General features: G+C 43.4%; 1 protein-coding gene across 4 annotated transcripts in view; it reads right to left on the reverse strand.

Moving 5' to 3' along the window:
• Positions 1 to 26758, reverse strand: part of wdr59 (WD repeat domain 59) — a 64617-nt gene that overhangs the window by 32835 nt on the left and 5024 nt on the right. For all 4 annotated transcript variants that reach the window (XM_033036112.1, XM_033036111.1, XM_033036113.1 and 1 more), the window contains exons 3-14: positions 25580 to 25715; positions 21309 to 21394; positions 20577 to 20657; positions 17820 to 17857; positions 12887 to 12975; positions 9243 to 9359; positions 9049 to 9126; positions 8305 to 8464; positions 2631 to 2710; positions 1688 to 1823; positions 919 to 1046; positions 75 to 239 (exon numbers count right to left, since the gene is read on the reverse strand). In XM_033036112.1, the coding sequence (XP_032892003.1) occupies positions 75 to 239; positions 919 to 1046; positions 1688 to 1823; positions 2631 to 2710; positions 8305 to 8464; positions 9049 to 9126; positions 9243 to 9359; positions 12887 to 12975; positions 17820 to 17857; positions 20577 to 20657; positions 21309 to 21394; positions 25580 to 25715 (1294 nt within the window). The remainder of the gene's footprint in view (positions 1 to 74; positions 240 to 918; positions 1047 to 1687; positions 1824 to 2630; positions 2711 to 8304; positions 8465 to 9048; positions 9127 to 9242; positions 9360 to 12886; positions 12976 to 17819; positions 17858 to 20576; positions 20658 to 21308; positions 21395 to 25579; positions 25716 to 26758) is intronic.

Genomic DNA, 26758 nt, shown 5'->3' on the forward strand with positions numbered 1-26758 from the left:
ATGAGTAGCGGGAGTAGGGAAATCTACAGACAGCCCCTGAAGAAAAAAATAATTGTCATCAGTGGTCATCTTACCTTAAGGAGTTTAGTCCTCATGCTGGAACTGATGGTGGTGGGATTAATGAACTGGAAGGAAGGAGCAGCATTGTTCGGGTACTGTACTGGAAAAATCACAACCATCTTCACTCGTAGATTACCACAATGCACTGAGACTGTGCAGTTGCGATTTATAGCATCCATCTGTACCACAAAAATCATTGTAACTTTGGTATTAATTCTGCAGCATAAACAAAGACTAAAATCATAATGCACCAAAAGGTGTTCTGAAGAAATTTAATTTTCAATTTGAAAATATCAGGTTTTAAAGTAAATTTTCTATTAATAAATACGACAAATAAAAGTAACTTGAATAACTCCAAACATAGGAAAACACTGGGCACAACACACATTATTTCCATCAAAGTTAATTCCAGAAGGCAACTGATAAACAAAAAGGTTATTTGTAATAAAATGGTTGGTAAACCAGTGTGGAGAAGAGAAAGGAGAAAACACCCCACCCCCTTAAATCCAAAATCTGAACTTCTGAACCCAAAATTTAACTCTTAAACATAGAACTGCCCCACATACTTTTTTTTTTTTTTTAAAGTGGAACACTATCAGGAAAGCTTTAAAAAAGCAAGCAGTGCACATTAATGTCAGTAACAAGTCAGTGTTGATATAACTTCCATTTTTGTTCATGGCTTATCTAAGTGTACAATGCAGAACAAAAAAAAAAGCTAAATTCTCAACTTTTAAAAAATAGTTTGATTCTTATTCAATAACATTCTACAAAATATTGCTTGAGAATGGTTTGGGCCTGCAAAGAGCAGAGAAAGTCAACCCAATCACTATTGCAATTAATCCATGTTTTCAATCATACCTCATCTACCATCACATTGCGGATTTGCAGGTTAACCAATGAGAATTCTTGTTGCAATGTCTGCGGTAGCCCAAGATAATCTGGTTTAGAACTGATGGTTGCATGATTATGAAAATCTTCCCTCAGTGCTTAAGAAAAGGGATATGGAGAGTTACTGTAGTGCAGGCAATGTTTATATCTGATTAAATAAACACAAATGGGTAGGTAGAGAATAAGATTGATGATCAACAGCATTGAACACAAGAGATACACACAGACACAACCAAGGCCTGTTGCTTAAAAAGCGAGTTCTGTATCCTGAAAAACGCAAGCAATCATGAGATTTGTCAGTCACTTGTGATAAACATTCTCGGCAACTGTGCTGCTGCATGAAAACAGACCTGCGTTTTATCCGTAGTCAGGATCGAACCCGGGTCTCCGGCGCTGCAAGCACTGTTGAATTGCTACTGGACCGTCCCCGTCCCCTCCCGAGTGTCCTATCCCAGTCCGGGGATGGCCAGTGATGTCCAGGGATGACCCTGGACTGACGGGACATCGGCCCGGAGTGGCAGCCCAGGCTTACAGCTAGCGCGGAGAAGAAGCGCGAACTCCAGCTCAACTCTGCCTGTCCCGCCGGGTTAACCGACAGCCCTGGACACCGGCCCGGAGCAATAGAGCTAGCGCTTCTTCTCCGCGCTGGCTGTAAGCCTGGGCCGCAATTACAAAGCCATGGTTCACGCTAACAAGCACAGAATGGAAAAGTCCAATTCGGAATTAATGACCACCTTACCTTCATCATCCTCATTTACGTGACTTAATGTTGGGTGAGGGTCTGTATCGTGTGAATGAAGGACTTTATCTGTCTCTGGGAGCAGGGAAACACCATCAATTAACTCATCGCCATCCAACATGTCATTTGCACAGAGCTGAAACAAAATAGCTGATCAAAACCTCATGTTGCTGAAGGTGCATTGAAAACTCAACCGGTAAAGCAAATAATCATGTGCCCCCTGCCGTAAATGTCACACAGTCAATAATGCAAGCGACCATCTACCCCAATTCAATTACCAAATTAGGGCAAAATAATGACCAATTATATTTTTGAAGGATAAATTTTGGCCAAGACTTTTCTTACTTGGGAGAATTACTTAATTTCTTAATTTCTTAATTACTTAATTTCCTTACTCTTCTTCAAAGTAGTTTCACACATTACAACTATGATTTATTACCCCATTTATTTTTATGATTTATTGCCTGGCTCCACATTTCCCCTTTATCCCCCTTCTTTCCTCTCACTCCTGTCAACTTCCATCCATATCCCTCCCTCTGGCTTTACATTTCACTCTTCTTCTCTCCTTGTCTCTTTTTTACCTCTAACTTTTGTTACTTACTCCACCCATCTGCTGATTCCCCCTCCTCACTTGTATCCACCTATCACTTGCCAGGCTTTTGTCCCACCTTTTTGTCCCATCTCTTTTCCAACTTTCTCTCCCCTTCTCCTTCAGTCAAGCACACAAATGCAATATTAAGTAAAGATCTACATGTAAATCCTGCCATTACAGAAAACCTGACATGACCTATAACCTTTTCAAAACTATAATCTGAACACTTCGCACACTGGGAAATGCCAATTATTACCTATTGTTAAGGTAAAGAAATGGTTGAAACACGATCACAGTGACAGTTATGACTGGATAAACTTACACCAATTGATTAAGTAGGAAACCGCTTACCTTGTGTGACTGCATGTCAATTCGCCACATCCTCAGAGTCTGGTCACGTGACCAGGTAACCAACTGATAGTCCTTCATATCTACAGGAAGCAGCAAATCAGAGTAAATAGTTTGCCTCCACATCCATCTAAAATATTAAATTCATCTGCAAGTACCATGAAAAAGAAATAGCAAATAAATCCAAAGGCAGAAAATGAACAGCACAAACATGCTTGTACATGGAGAACACAATGCTTAAAAATCATAAAGCTTTAAAACTGCACATTTAAAATCATTAGAATCACCCCAATGCAAGTTCAAATCTGGAAACTATAAAATAATGTTAGTGCTGCCAGAATATGAATCTATGGATTCATCTAATCTTCAGTTTCTGAGATAATTTTGCTTACATGTTGTTCATTTGAGCACCTCTTAAGACTGTTTTGCCATAACCTTAAATAGTCCTCTCCAATGACAACCTAATTATACTCTCCGTGCTCTGTCAGTGGATCACCAACTTCCTGACAGACAGGAAGCAGCATGTGAGACTGGGAAAGCACATCTCGGACCCGCAGACCCTCAGCATAGAACCATCGCAAGGCTGCGTACTCTCCTCTCTCCTAGAAACATAGAAATTAGGTGCAGGAGTAGGCCATTCGGCCCTTCGAGCCTGCACCGCCATTCAATATGATCATGGCTGATCATCCAACTCAGTATCCCGTACCTGCCTTCTTTCCATACCCTCTGATCCCCTTAGCCACAAGGGCCACATCTAACTCCCTCTTAAATATAGCCAATGAACTGGCCTCGACTACCCTCTGTGGCAGGGAGTTCCAGAGATTCACCACTCTCTGTGTGAAAAAAGTTCTTCTCATCTCGGTTTTAAAGGATTTCCCCCTTATCCTTAAGCTGTGACCCCTTGTCCTGGACTTCCCCAACATCGGGAGCAATCTTCCTGCATCTAGCCTGTCCAACCCCTTAAGAATTTTATAAGTTTCTATAAGATCCCCTCTCAATCTCCTAAATTCTAGAGAGTATAAACCAAGTCTATCCAGTCTTTCTTCATAAGACAGTCCTGACATCCCAGGAATCAGTCTGGTGAACCTTCTCTGCACCCCCTCTATGGCAATAATGTCCTTCCTCAGATTTGGAGACCAAAACTGTACGCAATACTCCAGGTGTGGTCTCACCAAGACCCTGTACAACTGCAGTAGAACCTCCCTGCTCCTATACTCAAATCCTTTTGCTATGAAAGCTAACATACCATTCGCTTTCTTCACTGCCTGCTGCACCTGCATGCCTACTTTCAATGACTGGTGTACCATGACACCCAGGTCTCGCTGCATCTCCCCTTTTCCTAGTCGGCCACCATTTAGATAATAGTCTGCTTTCCTGTTTTTGCCACCAAAATGGATAACCTCACATTTATCCACATTATACTGCATCTGCCAAACATTTGCCCACTCACCCAGCCTATCCAAGTCACCTTGCAGTCTCCTAGCATCCTCCTCACAGCTAACACTGCCCCCCAGCTTAGTGTCATCCGCAAACTTGGAGATATTGCCTTCAATTCCCTCATCCAGATCATTAATATATATTGTAAATAGCTGGGGTCCCAGCACTGAGCCTTGCGGTACCCCACTAGTCACTGCCTGCCATTGTGAAAAGGACCCGTTTACTCCTACTCTTTGCTTCCTGTTTGCCAGCCAGTTCTCTATCCACATCAATACTGAACCCCCAAAGCCTTCTGGAAGTCCAGATACACCACATCCACTGGTTCTCCCCTATCCACGCTACTAGTTACATCCTCGATTTATCGGCCTTTAATCCATTTAATTTACCCAACACCACTTCCCGGCTAACCTGGATTTCACTCAATTCCTCCAACTCCTTTGACCCGCGGTCCCCTGCTATTTCCGGCAGATTATTTATGTCTTCCTTAGTGAAGACGGAACCAAAGTAGTTATTCAATTGGTCCGCCATATCCTTGTTCCCCATGATCAACTCACCTGTTTCTGACTGCAAGGGACCTACATTTGTTTTAACTAATCTCTTTCTTTTCACATATCTATAAAAACTTTTGCAGTCAGTTTTTATGTTCCCTGCCAGTTTTCTTTCATAATCTATTTTTCCTTTCCTAATTAAGCCCTTTGTCCTCCTCTGCTGGTCTCTGAATTTCTCCCAGTCCTCCGGTATGCTGCTTTTTCTGGCTAATTTGTACGCATCATCCTTCGCTTTGATACTATCCCTGATTTCCCTTGTTATCCACGGATGCACCACCTTCCCTGATTTATTCTTTTGCCAAACTGGGATGAACAATTTTTGTAGTTCATCCATGCAGTCTTTAAATGTCTTCCATTGCATATCCACCGTCAACCCTTTTAGAATTAATTGCCAGTCAATCTTGGCCAATTCACATCTCATACCCTCAAAGTTACCTTTCTTTAAGTTCAGAACCATTGTTTCTGAATTAACAATGTCACTCTCCATCCTAATGAAGAACTCAACCATATTATGGTCACTCTTGCCCAAGGGGGCACGTACAACAAGACTGCTAACTAACCCTTCCTCATTACTCAATACCCAGTCTAAAATAGCCTGCTCTCTCGTTGGTTCCTCTACATGTTGATTTAGATAACTATCCCGCATACATTCCAAAAAATCCTCTTCCTCAGCACCCCTGCCAATTTGATTCACCCAATCTATATGTAGATTGAAGTCACCCATTATAACGGTTTTGCCTTTGTCGCACGCATTTCTAATTTCCTGTTTGATACCATCTCCAACTTCACTACTACTGTTAGGTGGCCTGTACACAACACCCACCAGCGTTTTCTGCCCCTTGGTGTTTCGCAGCTCTACCCATACCGATTCCACATCCTCCAAACTAATGTCCTTCCTTTCCATTGCGTTAATCTCCTCTCTAATCAGCAACGCTACCCCACCTCCTTTTCCTCTCTCCTTTACTCTCTCTACACCAACGACTGCACGTCCACAGACTCCTCTGTCAAGCTTCTCGAGTTTGCGGACGATACAACCCTTATTGGACTGATCCAGGATGGGGAGGAATCTGCCTACAGACAGGAAGTGACACAGCTGGCGTCTTGGTGTCACTTAGTAACAACCTGAATGCTCTCAAGTATCACTCCGTATTCTTTATTGTTCATTAATTTTACCCTACTTAAATTATTGTGCAGAAGTCTGGGGTAATAACTATAAAAATTCGATACACTCATTAACCATGATGCAAAAAAGAGCAATTCGTATTATCCATAATGCTAAGTATCTGGGTCATACGAATCCATTATTTTTTGAGTCAAAATTATTAAAATTAGAAAATTTGGTTACATTCAAAACAGCTCAGATAATGTTTAGGGCCAAAAATAAAAATTTACTTGGAAACATTCAAAAATTATTTAACGAGCGTGTGGGGGGTTACAATTTAAGAGGAATATTTAACTTTAAGAAACAAAGAGTCCGTACGACTAGAAAAACCTTTTGTATTTCGGTTTGTGGAGTAGGTGTGTGGAATAAATTGAACGGGGAATTAAAGCAATGCACAAACATGAATCATTTTAAAATGATATAAGGGGTACAGGGATGGAGGGGATGGTTGACAAGTGGGGGTTAATGTTTATCTATTGCTTTACTATTGTTTACTTATGTTTGGGTACTTCAGATATGAAGTTTGTATGTGCATAATAGTTGTATGTATATATATGTCTGTAGGTATTATGGGAAATTGCTTAGGGTAGTATTATTATTGATTTGATAGTAGACTTTAGGAGAGCTCCCCCTCACCTCCTCCCACTCACCATCTACAACACCAGTCACATCTGTGGAGTCTTTTAAGTTCCTTAGAACCATCATTTCCAAGGACCTTAAATGGGGGGGGGGGGCACCATCGACTCCAGTCAAAAAGGCACAACAGAGGATGTACTTCCTGCAGCAGCTGAGGAAACATAATCTGCCACAGGCAATGATGGTCCAATTCTATAGGGCCATCGTAAAGTTTGTCATGGTCTCCATCATGGTCTGGTTTGACTCAGCCACCAAGCACAATATCCGGAGGCTGCAGCGAATCGTTCGATCAGTTGAAAAGGTTGTTGGCTGCAACCTTCCCCACATTGACGAACTGTACGCTGCAAGGGCCAGGAAGCGAGCGGGTAAGGTCATCTCTGACCCCTCTCACCCTGGCCACAAACTCTTTGAAGCACTTCCCTCTGGAAGACGACTCTGGACTGTCAAAGCCATCACACAGCCAGACATAAAAACAGCTTTTTCCACGACCAGTAGCACTACTCAATAAGAAAACGTCTGTAGCCTCCTTTAGCTCTGGTATTTTATTTCATTGACATGTTTAAACTATGTTTTATTCTTAATGTTTTAATGTTTTCTGTTTTATTCTTAATTGTTTACTGCATGTCATGTTGATGCTTGCAAGCGGAGCAAGGCAAATTCCTAATATGTGTATATACTTGGCCAATAAACTTATTCATTCATTCATTCATTCATTCAATCATTCATTAAAGGCTTAGAATTTAAGTTCACATCCGATAAATAATAATACTTTTGGTTACAACTATAGTAGTTCTTAAGTATGATGAGAACTTAAAAAAAGAAAATCGATACACATGCTTTAGTTATGACACAACATCAGAAATCTTACTTAGAAATTACAATAATGAATGAGGAGGGAAAATGAGAAATAAGAGTTCTTCTGAACTGAGGTTACCGAATAAAGACATTTTCTTTGTTCAGGCTGACTGTACTATATCCAACCCAAGAGTATTTTCCTAAGTTATAAGAGTGCATGAAATGGAGCAGTGGAGATGAAGGAGATCTGTGTTTAGTTGGTGGAACCTACTGCTCACCCAAGATTACACATTAGACAGAGATTCGGCATGTCAAAGCGGATTCTCCTAAACTTCTACAGGTGCACGGTAGGGAGCATTCTGACGATGCAGTGGTCTGGTTCGGCAACTTGAACGTCCAGGAGCAGAAAAGACTCTAAAAAGTTGTGACCACTGCCCAGTCCATCATCGGCTTTGACCTCCCCGCCGTCGAAGGGATCTATCGTAGTCGCTGCCTCATAAAGGCAGCCAAAATCATCAAAGACCCACACCATCCTGGCCACACATTCATTTCACCATTGCCATCAGGAAGGAGGTACAGGAGCTTGAAAACTGTAACGTCCAGGTTCAGAAACAGCTTCTTCCCTACAATCATCAGGCTATTACACATGACAACAAATAAGCTCTGAGCTCTGAACTGCAAAAGTCTATATTATTATTGAACTCTATTTGTTATTTATTGAACTTTTTTTTCTCTTCCCCCGTTATGTACCATGTTTATATATTCACATATTCTGTTGTGCTGCAGCAAGTAGGAATTTCATTGTCCCATCTGGGACATATGCCAATAAAACACTCTTGACTCTTGATAGCACAAGAGGAGTGCAGAAATCAAAAGAGAGAAATGGCATCAGCGTACACAAGTTCTGAGAGTCTTTATACAGATTATTTTGCTGGTGGTGGACCCACCAATAAAAGAGAAGGAGAGCAAGAGATGGAAAGCGAGAGAGAAAAAAATTAACAGAGTAAAGAACAAAATGTCAAGTGAATTTTACAGATCAGATATGAACAGATCTCATCTAAGAATTCAGGTTCATTAGATTGTGCCTTGTTGATCTTACCTTCCACCTGTTTACGCCACTGAAATTCTAGTACTACATCATCGTGTCCAACAAAGGTATGAACTGGAACATTTAAATCTAATATGTTCCAGAGCAGAAGGCTGTTCTCACCACGACGTAATTGTGGGACCATCACTGTTACCAAGCCATTGGTGAAAGGCTGCCAAGGATAGAAAGCAATTTATTTGCAAATTTTATTAACCGTAAGTTAATCGTAAAAGGAAAACAATGTGCCTTGATTTTGCATACAGAAATCACTTCAGTATCTACATAGTGCAACAGATTGTAAATAAACCATTTGGCAACATTTAATGTTATTCAATTAATCGAACATATTCCTTCCAAAGTATACTAATAAGACTTGGATTAAATATCTCTAAGAAACCTATGCCTGATGAATGTAACACATTGCTCCAAACCACTACAACATGGCAAGCTGTATTTTCCCCTGTGTTATGAAAGGGATGTATAGGGCCACCACTGATTTTCCAGCACCCTTGGTTCCAGAGCCTTTCTGGATTATCCAATAAATTTATAGTTCACCTGGTTCAATGCTTGTTTTACGTGACCGGAAAGATCATTTGGACCTAACAGTTTAGTGTTGACTTCTGAAATCTAAATCAAGTTCATCAATGTGCTCAATTCACAATTAAAGGAATTATAATCAACATCAAAATTAATAGGGAAGAGGGCAACATGTGACTACCTTTCACCCATTAACTTCAATATGGGAAAACCCCTTACCGTGTACCGCGCCTTCCACACTGGCACTTGACAAGAGAGGATGTTTAGATACTTCCGCGGTTGGCGGTAATCCCAGAACTAGGGACCAGAAGAGAAAGAAAAATTACTTGTATACTTCCCGCTTAACATGTGGAATAAGAACCAAGGTATGGTTCTTAACATGTGGAATAAGAACCAAGGTTTCAAGTACTCACCCTGACCGAATTGTCTTGGCTTGATGTAGCAAAGATGTGTTCATTTTCTGGGTGCCAGTCCAGCCCATGGATTTTTGACAAGTGAGCAGCTATATATTCTACCGCTGTGTTAGGTTTCTAGGAAAACGAGAGAGGAGATATTGTCTGAATTTTGTTTTAAGTACCTGATGCAGCTTTAGTATGAGGCAGAAATCTTCAGAAAGCTTTTTACACTTTTCTCCAGCTTCAGAACCTTTCCTCAGTGTTCTCCTCTCTATGCACTGTCTCTGTACTGGAGAACGTGATTGATCAGCATACACCATATATTCCAGTATAAAGGTTTATAGGTTAGTATCAATCTCCTGCTGTACACTTGCACATTTTCACCTCATTTAGCATTGATATTTGCTTCTTGTAATCTTTTCTCAACAACAATTTGTAAGTCACATATTTAGTTTGCGGCTTCTTGCCATTCATGCCTCGGAATCAGAAGATTCTGAGCTCCATTTTAATTCCACAGACTTGAGCACAAAATCAATGCTGTTACTCCAGAGGATTTCCAAAAAACAAGCTGCAATATTACAGTCAACTTATCTTGAAGGCCTTGAGGTCTCATCCAGCCTCAAAGGTGGATGAGAAAGATCCCCTGGTGTTACATCAAGATGACCAAAGAGATGTAAAAAATATTTATCGTTCAATTAACAACATTAAAAAGATATCCTGCTAATTATCTTTGATCTGACTTTACTGACATTATCTTACACTAAATGTTATTCCCTTATCATGGAAAACTGGATGCTTACCATGTATCTACACTGTGAATGGCGCAATTGTAATCATGTATTGTCTTTCCACTGGCTAGTTAGCACGCAACAAAAGCTTTTCACTGCACCTCGGTGACAATATGATAAACTGAAATTATTACATTGTCATTGTGGTCCTTACGATGTATAAATTTTCTATGATACAACAGTAACTATACTTTAAAAGTGCTGCATTGATTCTATGATACCTTAAGTAGTGAAAGGTGGTGTGCAATTTTTGTTATTGTTTATTTTGTTATTTCAGTTTATTCAGTTTATTTAGGTATCAACATTTACTGTACAGCCTAATTGACCATGAGGTGGTTGTGGTGAGCTTTCTTGAACTATTGCAGGCTTCCTGGTGAAATTACTCCTATGATGCTGTTGGGTGAGAAGTTTCAGGATTGGGTTCCAGCAACATGGGACTAGACATTAATATTGTTGAGGTCTTGCTGCATGCAGAAATTTGCTGACGAATAAGCGAGTTTGGTATACCGACTGCGCATGCCCAGGTCATGGGTCGCTCACGATAAATACTCTCGGCAGCTGTGCTGCTGCATGGGTGTAGATCTGCGTTTCGTCCGTGGTCTAGGTCGGGCCAGGGTCTACGGTGCTGCAGGCGCTGTTGAGTTGCTGCTGGGCTGTCCCCATCCTCTCCCGAATGTCCTGTCCCTGTCCGGGGTGACCAGCATGGCCCTGCGCTGGCGGGATTCGGACGGGAGTGGCGACCCAGGCTTTTAGCCAGCGCGGAGAGGGGCGTTTGCTCCAGCTCAGCTCTGCCCGGTTTACCGGCAGCCCTGGACTGGCGGGACGCCGGCCCGTTGCAGTGGCAGCCCAGGTTTGCGGCCGGCGCGGAGGGGAAGCGCTGGCTCCGGCTGAGCTCTGCCTGTCCCGCCGGGTTGACTAACGGCCCTGGAATGACAGGACACCTGCCCGGAGCAATGGAGTTGCCGCTTCTTCTCCGCACTGGCTGTGGGCCTGGGCAGCTGATCCCATCTGACACCCGTCATCCACAGTACCTTCCGTGAGCCTCCCTCCAACGCCCACTGACACAGCTCATACAACTGTCGGGTATTCACCACCCCTTACCCTCCCCCCCCCCCCCCCCCCCCCCCCGGACCTCCCTCTTTCAGATGGAGAATGGTCAGACCTTAGCAGAGGCCTTGCCTCTGTACGACCCCATTCTACCATTTCCAACATTCCTCCTTCTCCTCAGGTACTGCCCCTGTCGGCCTTCCACCCTCTCGGGACCTTTTTATTTCCAACATCAATTGACTTCTCTACTCACCTTATCCACTCCAATCTCACCCCCTCTGGACACAGCCCTTCATTCATTCAGCAATAATTCTGACATTGTTATTAAACCCACCAAGAAGGGACCATAAGATCATAAAGTATTAGAGCAGTTTTGGACCATTTATCCTGTCTACTCCGCCATCCATTTCTGGCTGATCTATTTCCCCCTCTCAAGTTCAAGTTCAAGTGAGTTTATGGTCATGTGTCCCTGTATAGGACAATGAAATTCTTGCTTTGCTTAAGCACACAGAAAATAGTAAGCATTTACTACAAAACAGATAAATGTGTCCATATACCATGATATAAATATATACACACATGAATAAATAAACTGGTAAAGTGCAAATAACAGAAAGTGGATATTAATAATCAGAGTTTTGTCCGAGCCAGGTTTAATAGCCTGATGGCTGAGGGGAAGTAGCTATTCCTGAACCTGGTTGTTGCAGTCTTCAGGCTCCAGTACCTTCTACCTGAAGGTAGCAGGGAGATGAGTGAGTGGCCAGGGTGGTGTGGGTCTTTGATGATACTGCCAGCCTTTTTGAGGCAGCGACTGCGATAAATCCCCTCGATGGAAGGAAGGTCAGAGCCGATGATGGACTGGGCAGTGTTTACTACTTTTTGTAGTCTTTTCCTCTCCAGGGCTCTCAAATTGCCGAACCAAGCCACGATGCAACCGGTCAGCATGCTCTCGACTGTGCACCTGTAGAAGTTAGAGAGAGTCTTCCTTGACAATCCGACTCTCCGTAATCTTCTCAGGAAGTAGAGGCGCTGATGAGCTTTTTGATAATTGCGTTAGTGTTCTCGGACCAGGAAAGATCTTCAGAGATGTGCAAGCCCAGGAATTTGAAGTTCTTGACCCTTTCAACCATCGACCCGTTGATATAAATGGGGCTGTGGGTCCCCCTCCTACTCCTTCCAAAGTCCACAATCAGTTCCTTGGTTTTGCTGGTGTTGAGGGCCAGGTTATTGCGCTGGCACCATATGGACAGTAGCTCGATCTCTCTTCTGTACTCTGGCTCATCCCCATCAGTGATACGCCCCACAACAGTGGTGTCCTCAGCGAACTTGATGATGGAGTTCGCACTGTGGTTCTCAACCCCATTTTCCCGCCTTCTCCCCAAAACCTTTGCAGGCTGACCTCCACCGTGCTGAGGCCAGGTGCCTGCTCTCGGATAACTCATCATACCTACCCATTGACTATGTCAAACACACCCTGGCCACATTCTCATTTTACTCCTGCCACTCCTGACAACTAACATCCAGGTTTTCAGGAGCAGCTTCTTCCCGACAACCGTCAGTCTATTAAACACTTTCCAAATAAGCTTTGAACTACATAGACTTGGAGGCATGTTTTTGCCCTTGGGCTATCATTGCTTGGTTTTTATTTGTATATAAAAACCAGAATAAACGGACTATATTTCTAAACACTATCAGTAACACACAAGCAATTCAAGAAAACTAATAAAAAAAGGGTCCAAATGTTTTTCCAAAATATACCCATGCATGCACACAAGCTTAATTTCTCTCAAACTCAACAGTACCAATTTAACCTTTCGCACCACTCACCCGTTTGTCCCAGATTCGGACATCTCCATCATGACTAGTTGCCAAGCAATAAGGGTTTTTCTTGTTCCATTTCACCTGAGAGGCTCCAGCTGCATAATGTGGAAAGAAGAAAAAGATAAACTAACCACTTACATAACTAAATTACAAAATATTCTTCGTCACATGCACTGTTTAACCCAACATGCCAAAATGTTCTTCTTTAACGTAGTACAACAACCATTTCACCAACCTTACACAGACCAGCCACTGTATAGCGACATTCAATGATGAAAATATCTTACAGGATTTTTCTCACTGCTTATCTGATGTCAAGATGTCTGCCTAACTAATCACTTAGGGAATACAAACATCTTTCTTGCTCTAATAATCAATAATTGTACCAATTTCAACCAAATGTTGGTGTCCAATATCTCTCACTTTGTAAACATGGTATCCTCCCTGTTGTCATAGATGGATCCCTCCCAGTTGAATGTCATTTCAACTCCCAGACCCATTCCCACACTGATCTGTTAATTCTCGGCCTTCTACTCTGCCATGGCAAAGCCAACGCAAACTTAAAGAACACCTCATATTTTGCCTGGGTACATCCAATGATATGAACATTGAATTTTAAAACTTCAGTTAACCCATACCCCCTCAGTTCTCCCTCCCTGTATTTTTCCATACCCCCACTCAATCACCCAGTTTTGTCCTCCGCCCACACCAATCTCCTATTTCCTCCCCATCTGGTTCCAGCTACCCAACAGCCCCCTCTCATCTGGTTTCACATATCATCGTCTTTACTCATTAAAGTCCAGCACAAGCACCACTTGTGCTGTTACTTATCACCTTCCAGCCTCAGCCTCTGCCTGTACCTTCACTCTCCCCCGCCCCACAGCTGGCACCTTCTACCTTTTTTTCTTATTTGTTTCCACCCATAATCTCCAGCTTCTGGCCAGAATGAATGAATGAATAAGTTTGTTGGCTAAGTATTCACATACAAGGGATTTGCCTTGGTGCTCCACCCACAAGTGACAACATGACATACGGTGACAGTTACATGATAGATATAACACTAAACATTAATAATATAACACCATTGATCAAACATGTGAATGAAATAAAATACCAGAGCAAAAGGAGGCTACAGACTTTTGGTTATTGAGTAGAGCTACTACTCGTGGAAAAAAGCTGTTTTTATGTCTGGCTGTGGCAGCTTTGACAGTCTGGAGTCACCTTCCAGAGGGAAGAGATTTAAAGAGTTTGTGGCCAGGGTGAGAGGGGTCAGAGATGATCTGGCCCTTGCAGTGTACAGTTCGTCAATGGAGGGAAGCAACAACGTACCTCGGTGACTGCCAATCACCCCCCCACCCCCCGGACACTTATTATCACTTATTATTATTTATTCAAATCATTTGCTATGTCGCTCTTCCAGGGAGATGCTAAATGCATTTCGTTGTCTCTGTAGTGTACACTGACAATGACAATTAAAATTAAAATTGAATCTGAATCTGAAGGTTGCAGCCAATAACCTTCTCAGCTGATCGGACGATTCGTTGCAGCCTCCCGGGTGTTGTGCTTGGTGGTTGAGCCAAACCAGACCATGATGGAGAAGGCGAGTACAGACTCTACGATGGCCGTATAGAATTGGACCATCATTCCCTGTGGCAGATTGTGCTTCCTCAGCTGCCGCAGGAAGTACATCCTCTGTTGTGCCTTTTTGACTGTGGAGTCAATGGTCGCCCCCCACTTAAGGTCCTTGGAGATGATGGTTCTCAGGAACTTAAAAGACTCCACAGATGTGACTGTGATGTTGTTGATGGTGAGTGGGGTGAGCTCTCCTAAAGTCTACAATCAATTCCACTGTCTTAAGAGCATTGAGCTCCAGGTTGTTGCAATGGCACCAGGACGCCAGCTATGACACTTCCTGTCTGTAGGCAGCTTCCTCCCCATCCTGGATCAATCCAATCGGTGTTGTGTCGTACCCAAACTTGAGAAACTTGACAGAGGAGTCAGTGGAGGTGCAGTCATTGGTGTAGAAAATGTAGAGGAGATGGGAGAGTACGCAGCCTTGCGGTGCTCCTATGCTGAGGGTTTGCGGGTCCGAGATGTGCTGTCCCAGCCTCACATGCTGCTTCCTGTCTGTCAGGAACCTGGTGATCCACCGACAGAGGGGTTCAGCCACAGTCAACTCGAAGTTTGGAGTGTAGTAGCTCTGGCACAATGGTGTTGAATGCAGAGCTGGAGGATGAAGTGCAGGCCCAGGTCAGCCACAGATCTATTGGCCCGATATGCAAACTGCAGAGGGTCCAGTAGGGGGTTTGTGATATTTTTCAGCTTGGCCAGCACAAGCTTTTCAAGGTTCTTCATGACTACAGAGGTCAGTGTGACAGGCCTGTAGTCATTAAGACCAGTAATTCTTGCCTTTTTGGGTACAGGGACAAGAGTGGAGGGTACACAAAAATGCTGGAGAAACTCAGCGGGTGCAGCAGCATCTATGGAACGAAGGGAAAATGGACAAGAGTGGAGACTTTGAAGCAGGCAGGGACAGTACAGGTTTGCAGGGACTGGTTACAAATGTCTGTGTAAACCGGTGCCAGTTGTTCGGCTCAGAGCTTGAGAGTAGAGGGGGAAACATTGTCTGGTCCTGGAGATTTCTCCACCTCCTCTATTTTTATAGTTGAAAAAATGAAGTGATTTTTGCAGCACAGAGGGGGTGGGTGCATGGGTGTGGAGTGGTGGGTAATTGGGTGTGAAGTGGTGATTGGATAGGGGTGCTTGGGAAAGAGTCCAGTCTTTTCAGACTGGCTTTAAGTATGTGTGAAATGGTGAATGGGGAGGTCTGGGTGTGGTAGGGCCCCAGCTTTGCAGACTGTCAGGCTGTGAATGGGTGTGAAGTGTTGCTTGGGGTGGGAAAGGGTCCAGCCTTTTCAGACTGGAGTCTTTCTTTAAGTAGGTGTGAAGTGGTGAATGGGGAGGTGTGGGTGCAGAAGGGTCCATTCTTTGCAGACTGGGAGGTACACAAAAATGCTGGAGAAACTCAGCGGGTGCAGCAGCATCTATGGAGCGAAGGAAATAGGCAACGTTTCAGGCCGAAACCCTTCTTCAGACTTTGCAGACTGGGGTCTGGCTGTGTTTGTTGGGGAGGAGGGGAGGGGTTACCAGGGTTACGGTTCTGCTTGTCAAATCTGCAGTAGAACTCATTCAGGTCTTTGGTCAGCTGACGATTGTCCAAAGAGCGGGGGGACAATCGTCAGCTCTTGTAGTTGGTGATTTCTTGCAAGCCCTTCCAAACTTGCTCCTCAACTTTTCTGAGTACCTTTCCTTGACAGCTCTGGTTCCTCTTCTCAGCTTGTACTTGGCCTGCCTGTAGAGGTCTGCATCCCCGCTCCTGTAGGCCTCCTCTTTAGACTGTCAGAGCTGTCTGAGTTCTGCAGTAAACCAGGGCTTATCGTTGTTGAACCAGGTCCGGGTCCTAGTTGGAATGCAAATGTCCTCACAAAAGCTGACATATGATGATACAGTGTCTGTATACTCATCGAGGCTTGTGGTTGCTTCCCTGAACACATTCCAATCCATGCAGTTAAAGCAGGATTGTAGTTTCTCAATGCCCTCGCTTGTCCACCTTTTCGTTGTTCTGACCACAGGCTTAGCAGATTTTAGTTTCTGCCTGTAGGTCGGAATAAGGTGAACTAGACAATGATCAGAGAGACCCAGACCCGCCCGGGGAACAGAGCGATATGCGTTCTTGATTGGGTGCGGAAATTTCCTTCGCTCCATAGATGCTGCCGCACCCGCTGAGTTTCTCCACCACTTTTGTCTACCTTTGATTTTCCAGCATCTGCAGTTCCTTCTTGAACATGCGTTCTTGATTGACGTGTAACAGTGGTCAAGTGTTCTCTCCCCTCTGGTGGGGCAGGTAATCTGAAGTCTGTACTTTGGAAGGTCACAGCTGAGGTTAGCTTTGTTAAAGTCCCCCAAAACAATGACCATGGAGTCCGGGAAGTCACTCTCGACCCTCATTACCTGGTCAGCGAGTTGCGTTAAATTCCCTCGGAGAGTAGAAGGGTTTACAGTTTATAAAGAAGGATTCTAGGTTGGGCGAGCGGAAATTTGACAGTACCGTGATGTCGTTGCACCAGTCCTGGTTGGTATAGAAGCATATTCCACCGCCTCTTGATTTCCCCGCTGCCTCCACTTCGCGGTCCACTCTGTGAAGTTGGAAGCCAGCCAGTTGCAGCGCGCTGTCCGGGGTTGACTCACACAGCCAGGTCTCAGTGAAGCACAGGGCAGTGGCTCGAGAGAAGTCCTTGTTTGTCCGGCGCAAGAGTTGCAGTTCGTCCACTTTGTTATTGAGAACAGACGTTTGCCAAGAATATGCTCGGGAGTGGTGGGCGTGATCCTCGTCGCCAGAGTCGGGTGAGTGCTTCCCATGGGTCCTCCTCCGTCTCAAGACCTTGAACGCAGCCACAGCCCCGCCGACTAGTATCTCCAAATAATCCAGCGAGTGAGAGAAATCCGGTACGATGTTTGGAGGTACGGTATGTCCGATGTTTATGAGTACCTCTCTCGTGAAAGTAATCTTTGTAGGGTTTTCACAGACGAGCAAACACATACAAAACAGCAAGGAGCAGTACACCGTGGCAGTCATCATCGGCGCCAGCAGTAGCAGCTACACTGCAAGCAATCCCAACCTGGCACCAGTGGACAGTCCTCCCTCACTCTAGATAGGTCCACAAATCACCTGCCAGTCCCCGCCTCACCCTTCCCCTCTCCCCTTTATACTGGGTGTGCTCCCTCTATGCTCTCATTCCTGATGCATGTCAACCACTCCATTCCCTCCAGACACTGCCTAATCTGCTGAATTCCTCCAGCAGTTTTATTTGCTCCAGATTCATGTATCTGCAGTCTCTTGTGTCTCCATCCTGTTAGTGCATCCATGCAGAATACTCACCTACAGCTGACAATGATACCGATGGTTTTCGTGTATCTCTAAAGAGAGAAAAATATTTTGTTATGGGAATTCCATCCATAAGTGAACAGTAATTGTTTAACTCAGATTCATAATTACAAATCTTAACTTTACAACGATGCTACGTTATGTCCACATCTGCCAAGAATACCATGAATGAGCTCAAAAAAATTCCAAATTGATAATAATAAAGTAACGATTTGTATTTATATAGCATCTTCATCATAGCAAAAGATCTCAAAAGGCATCACAGTAACAGAATCAAACAAAATTTAAATCCAAGGAGCTGTCATGACAAGTGACCATAACCTGAGCCAAATGGCAGATTTTAAGAATGGATGGATTTTCACTTGGGCAGAATTTCAATACTCTCAAATCAATTCTACTGTTAAACAAGATTATAGTTGTTACATCAGCCTCTGCCACCCAATAGATCAACAGATCCCAGTATACATTTCTCATTTTCGCCACATTGCTTGAGTACTAGCAATCTGATTAGACAATAGACAATAGGTGCAGGAGTAGGCCATTCGGCCCTTCGAGCCAGAACCACCAGTCACTGTGATCATGGCTGATCATCCACAATCAGTACCCCGTTCCTGCCTACTCCACATATCCCTTGACTCTGCTATCTTTAAGAGCTCTATCTAATCTAGATCTATACATAACTAAAACTCTGATCTTGTGCCCTTCCGGTTTGCGCTGTTTTTCTATTTGTGCAAAACCGGTGGGCGATAGTGCTACAATTTTTCACCAGCTCACTCACTGTTCACCTGTGCTGCGAGTGCAACAAATTTTGTTCCTGATCGGTGGTATATTGTAAAAGCTAGCAAGGTTTAAAAATCTTTAAAACCGCCCGTGCGCAAATCGGTCTCCTCTCCTGTCAGGAGGTTGGTCTCCTCTCCTGTCAGTCGCCCGGGACGGCGACGCCCACACCAGGACGGCGACACCCCTGCCGGCACATCATCACCGCACTGATTGGCCGGCTCCTCTGTCACAATAAACTTGAGGGAGCTCAGTGCGGAGCGGCCCAGAGCCTGGCTGACTGCGAGGCCCACTGCTGCAACCTCGAGATCCTGGGAGTGAGGAGGGAGAGTGGGGGGATTGAGGGAGCCGGGCGTTGGTGAGGCCGGGCGCTGGTGAAGCGGGGCGCTGGTGGGGCCGGGCTCACCGCCCCCCAGTTCCTGTCCCTATGGTCCCCCTCGTTGGCTCCTGCCTCCCTCCCACGTGTTACCACGTGTCACCCGTGGCTCTTCCCCGGCTTTTCTCAGAGCTCTCCCCCACCCCCAAACTTCTTCGCCCACACTCCCCCTCCCCCCCACAACCCCCCACACCCTCCCTCCCCCCTCCCTCACCCAAAGGCAGAATTTCAGCTGCCTTCAGTACCCTGGAAAGTGACAGCTTGAAGCAGCGTCGACGGCACGTCCGCTGCACAGGCCTTCGCGTGTTACATGTACTGCGGAAGAAAGGCACGGAGAATTATGCCTACCTATGAGATCGATCTCTTAGGTAGGCATTATTCTCCCATGCCTTTACTATTTATATTTAATAATTACCATTTTATTATTTTAGTCAGGGTGGGCAGTGCCTACCTTGTCTACCCTTACGGCACGCACCTGGTCTGGGATCAGGGACGAGCCCAGAGATGAAGTCGGGGCCTGGACTGGAGCCCAGGCGGCGGCCGAGCTGAGGGCTGGAGTCGTGCCCAAACCTGGGGCCTGGTTCAAGGCCGCGACCGAGCCTGGGGCTGGAGTCGGCGCCTAGCCTGGGGCTGGATCCCAGGCCACGGCTTGGAGTTGTGTCGGAGCCCTGGCCACTCGTCCACAACTTTGTGATGGACCGGCTGCATAGAGTTCGGCAGGATATGGTGTCCTAGTGCCTCGGGGGCCGCCCGGCCGCTGCTATCCTGGAACACATCCTGCGCTTCCTGCTTTTCGGCAGCTCTGGCTTGGCTGCCCACCACCCTCATCCCGCTCCCGGCACAGCGAGCCCGGCTCCGTTGCTGCCCAGGTCAGCGAGTGCTTCGGCCGCCTGCTGACCACCTACAGCCAGGGGCCAGGCTGAGTACGAGAACCAGACCGAGTTCCAAGCCCTGCTCTATGACCTGGGTAAGTGCTGGGGCAGGGTATGGGTGTGAGGGGATGAGGATGAGGGAGATGGGGTGGGAAGTGCGGTGGTAGCGGGAAATGGGGGGGGGGGGGGGGTGTGTGGAGGAGGGAGATGGGAAGGGGAGTGGGTGGAGAGGAGGGTATAAGGGACCCGTTATCCCTACTCTTTGTTTCCTGTCTGCCAACCAATGTTCTATCCATGTCAGTACCCTACCCCCTATACCATGTGCTCTAATGTTGCCCACTAATCTCCTATGTGGGACCTTATCAAAGGCTTTCTGAAAGTCCAGGTACACTACATCCACTGGCTCTCCCTTGTTCGTTTTCCTAGTTAAACCCTAAAAAAATTCCAAAAGATTAGTCAAGCATGATTTCCCCTTCGTAAATCCATGCTGACTTGGACCAATCCTGTTACTGCTATCCAAATGTGTCGCTATTTCATCTTTTATTATTGTTTTATTCCAAACTACTTTTGAACAATACATTGCTTAGAATACCACTTTGTGAGTGAATAAATACACCCAACACGGAGCAGAACAGAACAGTTTCCCCTAATGCGCTCATAATTCAGAACACGAAAAGTGTTTCCATTTTTTCTGATACTTTTATACTTCCAAAGCTCTGGACTTACTTGACATCCCAAATGTAGATGTAGGTGTCAACAGAACTTGTAACAAGCAACTCGGGTTCAAACCATGACCACTCCAAATCACTGCAAACAAAGGGTCAAATGAATTAAAGATTAAAAAAAAGAAAATGCAGACTTCTATTTCTAATGCTCTAAAAAAGTGAAATTTAGAGAAAGAAGAATATCTACATGCTGGCAAACAGGTTCCACAGGACAGTAAGATTACAATTCAAAGATAATTTATTTTGGTTACCTTTTTACATCAGGGAAATTATCCCTCTCACACTTCTCTGCTTTTAATGTTACTGACCAGGAGGGTCCTAGAATGGGAGATATTGTTCCATATACTTTACTGACATATGTACATAAGTTCACATGCCATATGCTACAATCTATAAATAGTCTAATCTTCATCCCAAATCATGCAAATTGTCCTACACAAACACATATATGACAGGACAATAGTCTTTGACTCCATTTTTAAATCCTCTATCAAAGATTGCTCAAGGCCCAGACCTTGAGTTCAGGAGATAAGGATTAGTTGAAAAAAAACAAATAGAAACTCTTTAATGTTGAAAAATGTTAAAGACACCATATCAGTTACCCAGGAGCCAAAATAAAAGCATAAAATAATTGAACCAAGCAACCAGCTGCTAATTATTGCTGATAATATCTGGAAATTAAGCCGGCATTTTATATCTACTCAGGCTGTGGACATAATTGTAAACGAAATACCTTATAACACGGGTATGACCCTGCAGTGAAGTGTGGATCTCGCCATTTCCATCAAGCCATTTGTATAGGTCCACCCGTTGGTTACACTGAAACAAACATCCAGACGTCACCTCACTTAAACTACAAGATGTTTATACTCAAAACGCTGGCTCAGCCAACAGAGGCGGCGTTAGAACCAGTCTTTCACTAGAATCTGTGCTCAACAGATTATAGCCATTTATTTCAATATTTTATTTAAATGACCATTAACTTTTTAATCACATATTACGATTGATGCATTGGAAATCAGAGCATAGTTTTATTGCACACACTTAAAAGATTTTCTGAGTCTTTCCCAGCTGTGATGAAAGATATGAATCTAGAATACAATTTCTAGACTCATGGACAAAATTTATTATTCACACAATTATTCACACGCACGCTTAACCATACCATTATCTCCTTGTTTTTTTCATACTGTGCACAAATCCCTGGCCTATCTGTTGTCAGCGCGGATTAACTGAAACGGTATCATTTGTGAAAGACAATGAGTAAAAGCCACAGCTGCCTGAAACACTAGCCAGGAAGGGGGAAGAGAGAACCCCAGCATGGTTTTAAATTAAAATGTAAATCCAATTAAGCCAAGGACAAGGATTATAATATTCAAACAATTACACAAACCTCATATTTTAGCAACCGTGTGGATTTAACTGCAAAGGCCAAATTTTTAAAGGATCAGAAACTCAGCAGTGAAGCTGCAACTGACATTTATTTTCATAAAGCTTCTGTGGCACATAGGGGAATTCCACCATTAGGTCCTTCTACAATCTACGATTTTTAATGAAATTGCCTAACTACGTCACTTCATCTTTACCCACCATCCAGACATCAGCCTCCATCCCTATGATTACATTTCAGAAACCTATTCATTTTTTCCTCTCTCTCAGACGAATGGCTTGCAAAAGTATTCATACCCCTTGAACTTTTCCACATTTTGTCACGTTACAACCACAAACGTAAATGTATTTTATTGGGATTTTATGTGATAGACCAACACAAAGTGGCGCATAATTGTGAAGTGGAAGGAAAATGATACATGGTTTTCAAATTTTTTTACAAATAAAAAACTGAAAAGTGTGGCGTGCAAAAGTATTCAGCCCCCTTTACTCTGATACCCCTAAATAAAATCCAGTGCAACCAATTGCCTTCAGAAGTCACCTAATTAGTAAATAGAGTCCACTTGTGTGTAATCTAATCTCAGTATAAATACAGCTGTACTGTGAAGGCCTCAGAGGTTTGTTAGAGAACATTAGTGAACAAACAGCATCATGAAGCCCAAGGAACACACCAGACAGGTCAGGGATAAAGTTGTGGAGAAGTTTAAAGCAGGGTTAGGTTATAAAAAAATATCCCAAGCTTTGAACATCTCACGGAGCACTGTTCAATCCATCATCCGAAAATGGAAAGAGTATGGCACAACTGCAAACCTACCAAGACATGGCCGTCCACCTTAACTGACAGGCCGGGCAAGGAGAGCATTGATCAGAGAAGCAGCCAAGGTAACTCTGGAGGAGCTGCAGAGATCCACAGCTCAGGTGGGAGAATCTGTCCACAGGACAACTATTAGTCGTGCACTCCACAAATCGGGCCTTTATGGAAGAGTGGCAAGAAGAAAGCCATTGTTGAAAAAAAGCCATAAGAAGTCCCGTTTGCAGTTTGCCACAAGCCATGTGGGGGACACAGCAAACATGTGGAGGAAGGTGCTCTGGTCAGATGAGACCAAAATTGAAGTTTTGGGCCTAAATGCAAAACGCTATGTGTGGCGGAAAACTAACACTGCACATCACCCTGAACACACCATCCCCACTGTGAAACATGGTGGTGGCAGCATCTTCTTGTTCTTGGTTCTTGGTTACTTGGTCCTCCAAAATATTCCAACTGGAATTTAAACTGGAGGTGGTGAAGGGAGGGGATGTGGGGATGCTTTTCTTCAGCAGGGACAGGGAAGCTGGTCAGAGTTGATGGGAAGATGGATGGAGCCAAATACAGGGCAATCTTGGAAGAAAACCTGTTAAGAGTCTGCAAAAGACTTGAGACTGGGGCGGAGGTTCACCTTCCAGCAGGACAACGTCCCTAAACTTACAGCCAGAGCTACAATGCAATGGTTTAGATCAAAGCATATTAATGTGTTAGAATGGCCCAGTCAAAGTCCAGACCTAAATGCAATTTAGAATCTCTGGCAAGACTTGAAAATTGCTGTTCACAGACGCTCTCCATCCAATCTGACAGCTTGAGCTATTTTGCAAACAAGAATGGGCAAAAATTTCAGTCTCTAGATGTGCAAAGCTGGTAGAGACATACCCCAAAAGACATGCAGCTGTAATTGCAGCGAAAGGTGGTTCTACAAAGTATTGACTCAGGGGGGCTGAATATTTTTGCACGCCACACTTTTCAGTTTTTTATTTGTAAAAATATTTGAAAACCATGTATCATTTTCCTTCCACTTCACAATTATGCACCACTTTGTGTTGGTCTATCATATAAAATCCCAAATAAAATACATTTACGTTTGTGGTTGTAACGTGACAAAATATGGAAAAGTTCAAGGTGTATGAAAACTTTTGCAAGCCACTGTATATACCCCTCCCAATAATTCAGCCCAATCTCCTTGTGATGTACACCTTCCACTTCATTCTCCTACTTGGCTTCAACCAAAGGTTTTTGCAAATGACAATTTGCTAGTCTCTCAATCAACCCAACTGCCAGGTGAAAAATTAAGGGCAAAATTAAGAATTAAAAATTATGGGCAAAAAACGAGATCCCCATCAAATTTAGACTTGCATTCTTCAGCACATTCAACCTAATTCCAACCTCATAAATACTTAGTCAACTGACATTTGATCTAAGACCCCCTGCTGTGGTAAGATGCATGTTTCCCTACAAGCGTCAGCAAACATTGATTTAAAAAAGAATTACCCTATGAATGTGACACCAGAATGAGCAGGTACAAGAGATATAAGTGTCAAATGGTATAATGCAATAGTGATCATTTTAACTGGCTAAATGAATGTAGCACAAAAACACAAAATAAATGTTATCAGTTTTGAATATCCACCTCACTAATGGCACAGCTTTGTTATTGGATCACATACTAGGGAAACTAGACAAAAGCCATTTTGCTCGTGCACAGCAATAACATTTACAGAAATTCTTCCACCTTTTCTCAAACCTCCATAGCCCACTATTAATGAACTTATGGCAAAAAAAAGTTATTTTACAAATAGAGAACATAACATTAGTCCCTCTCTGTTACAAGGCTTGAAGATGGACGAAAGTACCTTTGTATTATCTAGCCAATAATTCTGCAGAAAATATTTTGGAAAGCCTAATTGTATGAACTCAATTAAATATAAGAACAGATGAAAAGCCACAACTTGAACATGGAAACTATGACCCTGCTATTTTCTCTTTGAAAGAATAATTGTTTAGTTATAATTATTCTCTTTATATATAATCCTGTAAGTGCCTCGTTCACATATCACCCTGCAAATCATTAAATCATCTTAAAAATTACTTCTGACATCAATTTCCACTGCTTAGTCTTATGGACTCTTAGACATCCTGACAACATTAAGCAAAAAAAGCTTCCTATTTCTCCTTTTCTGTTTTCTTTCTCCATAATCTGGTTACTGATCCATTTATCAAAAGTAGTTTTTTTCAGTGTAAGTCTCTTGTTGCCATAAAATATTTATTAGATCATCCTTTAAACTTCATTATTCTAATATGGGGAACTATAATATTTTTTAGCTCACTTAATAATGAAGTTCTCAATGATGTAAAACCCTGGTAAATCTCATCTGCACATTTTCTAAAACCTTTATATCTTCCCTGAATTGAGTGGCTGAAAATGACTCCATCAGTTGAGACCTAAACACTAGTTCGTAAAGGTCCAGCATAATTTGTTCTATATTCTATGCTTCTGCAGATAAATCAATGACTCACAAGATTTTTAACCAACCTAATTGTATAATTGTTTCTGCTCATTTCACCATCCAGTTTATGTCACCTTAAAGTCTACAATTATTCCCATCACCGTCTTTTAGGCTAGCAAACATACATGGTATTCTCAGATCTTCATCAACTTGTTTAGCATTTAAAGCATTTCTAATTTAAAAAATCCCATCCTTTCGTTTTAGTTTTAACATTGGTAACAAAGATAGCGATTTTTTAAATTTACAATCCACATTCCTGTTTTTCCATTTCCAAAGAGCTAAATGCAACATTTTACTTACTGAAGCTGCAAAGTAATGAGAGGAGGTCTCATGTGGGTTCCACTGCACAGCCCCAATGTCCCATTTACTCTGCCTTGCAATCTTTTTTGGTACTTCTGAAGGAGCATCTAAATTTATAACATATAAGAAGCGGCGCCTGTGAAGGAATAAACATTCCCACTGATGAACCAATATATCCACAAATGGCAACCTCATGCACACCACCAGCAACCATCCCTATCCTCTCACCCATTATTATAATAGAAACCGTTCACGTATTCTAGGAAACATAACTGTGCCAAGGCAGTTTAAATGAGAATATATATATATACTCCCACTCTGAAGGAAAACTTTAGCTGGCAAGAGTTAACATTGAGCCATAATAGGCAATGAGCCATATCCTGTTCTTGTGGAATTGTGGTTTGGGCTTTCTCAAACATTGCTCAGTTATCCCATATTATAAAGCTCACCAGATGTCAAGTAATTCCCAACAGCAAGCAGCAAAAGTAAAACCCCACACTGTGGTTGCTTCTGAGTTGTAATGATTGCAAGGACTGCTGTGGATTGCCCACCTGGAAGAAGTTCCAGTTTAGCACAAGTCCCGGCCACACAACTGCTAAAGTTCAGCATATTTTGGCCAAGAAGATTTAATCGCAATCAAGCGGCGATTTCAGTCCTGACCTCCTGTGCTGCCTGTACGGAGTTAGTACATGTGTATGAGGGAACTGCAGATGCTGGTTTAAACCAAAGATAGACATAAAATGCTGGTGTAACTAAACGGGACAGGCAGTATAATAATAATAATAATAATATATATTTTATGGTCATTGCACGTCAGTGCAACGAGATTTAGTATGCAGCTCCACTGATGTACAAGAAACGTAAATAAATACAATACATAAATAAACAAGCTGAATTGATTGACGTGACCATCTGAGGGAGACTGTCCAAAGGGGGTGGGTGGGGGGGCACTCATTAGGGCCGGTTCAGAGCCGCTATAGCTGGAGAGAAAGAATGGCTGACATTTCGGGTTGAGATTGAGTCTGAAGAAGGGTCTCGACCCGAAACGTCGCACATTCCTTCTCTCCAGAGATGCTGCCTGTCCCGCTGAGTTACTCCAGCATTTTGTGTCTATCTTGGAGTTGGTACATTCTCCATATGATCACGCAAATGACCCCAGGACATACCGCCAACAATGTG

This window comes from Amblyraja radiata, chromosome 17, assembly GCF_010909765.2.
Source record: "Amblyraja radiata isolate CabotCenter1 chromosome 17, sAmbRad1.1.pri, whole genome shotgun sequence".
Taxonomy (NCBI): Eukaryota; Metazoa; Chordata; class Chondrichthyes; order Rajiformes; family Rajidae; genus Amblyraja; species Amblyraja radiata.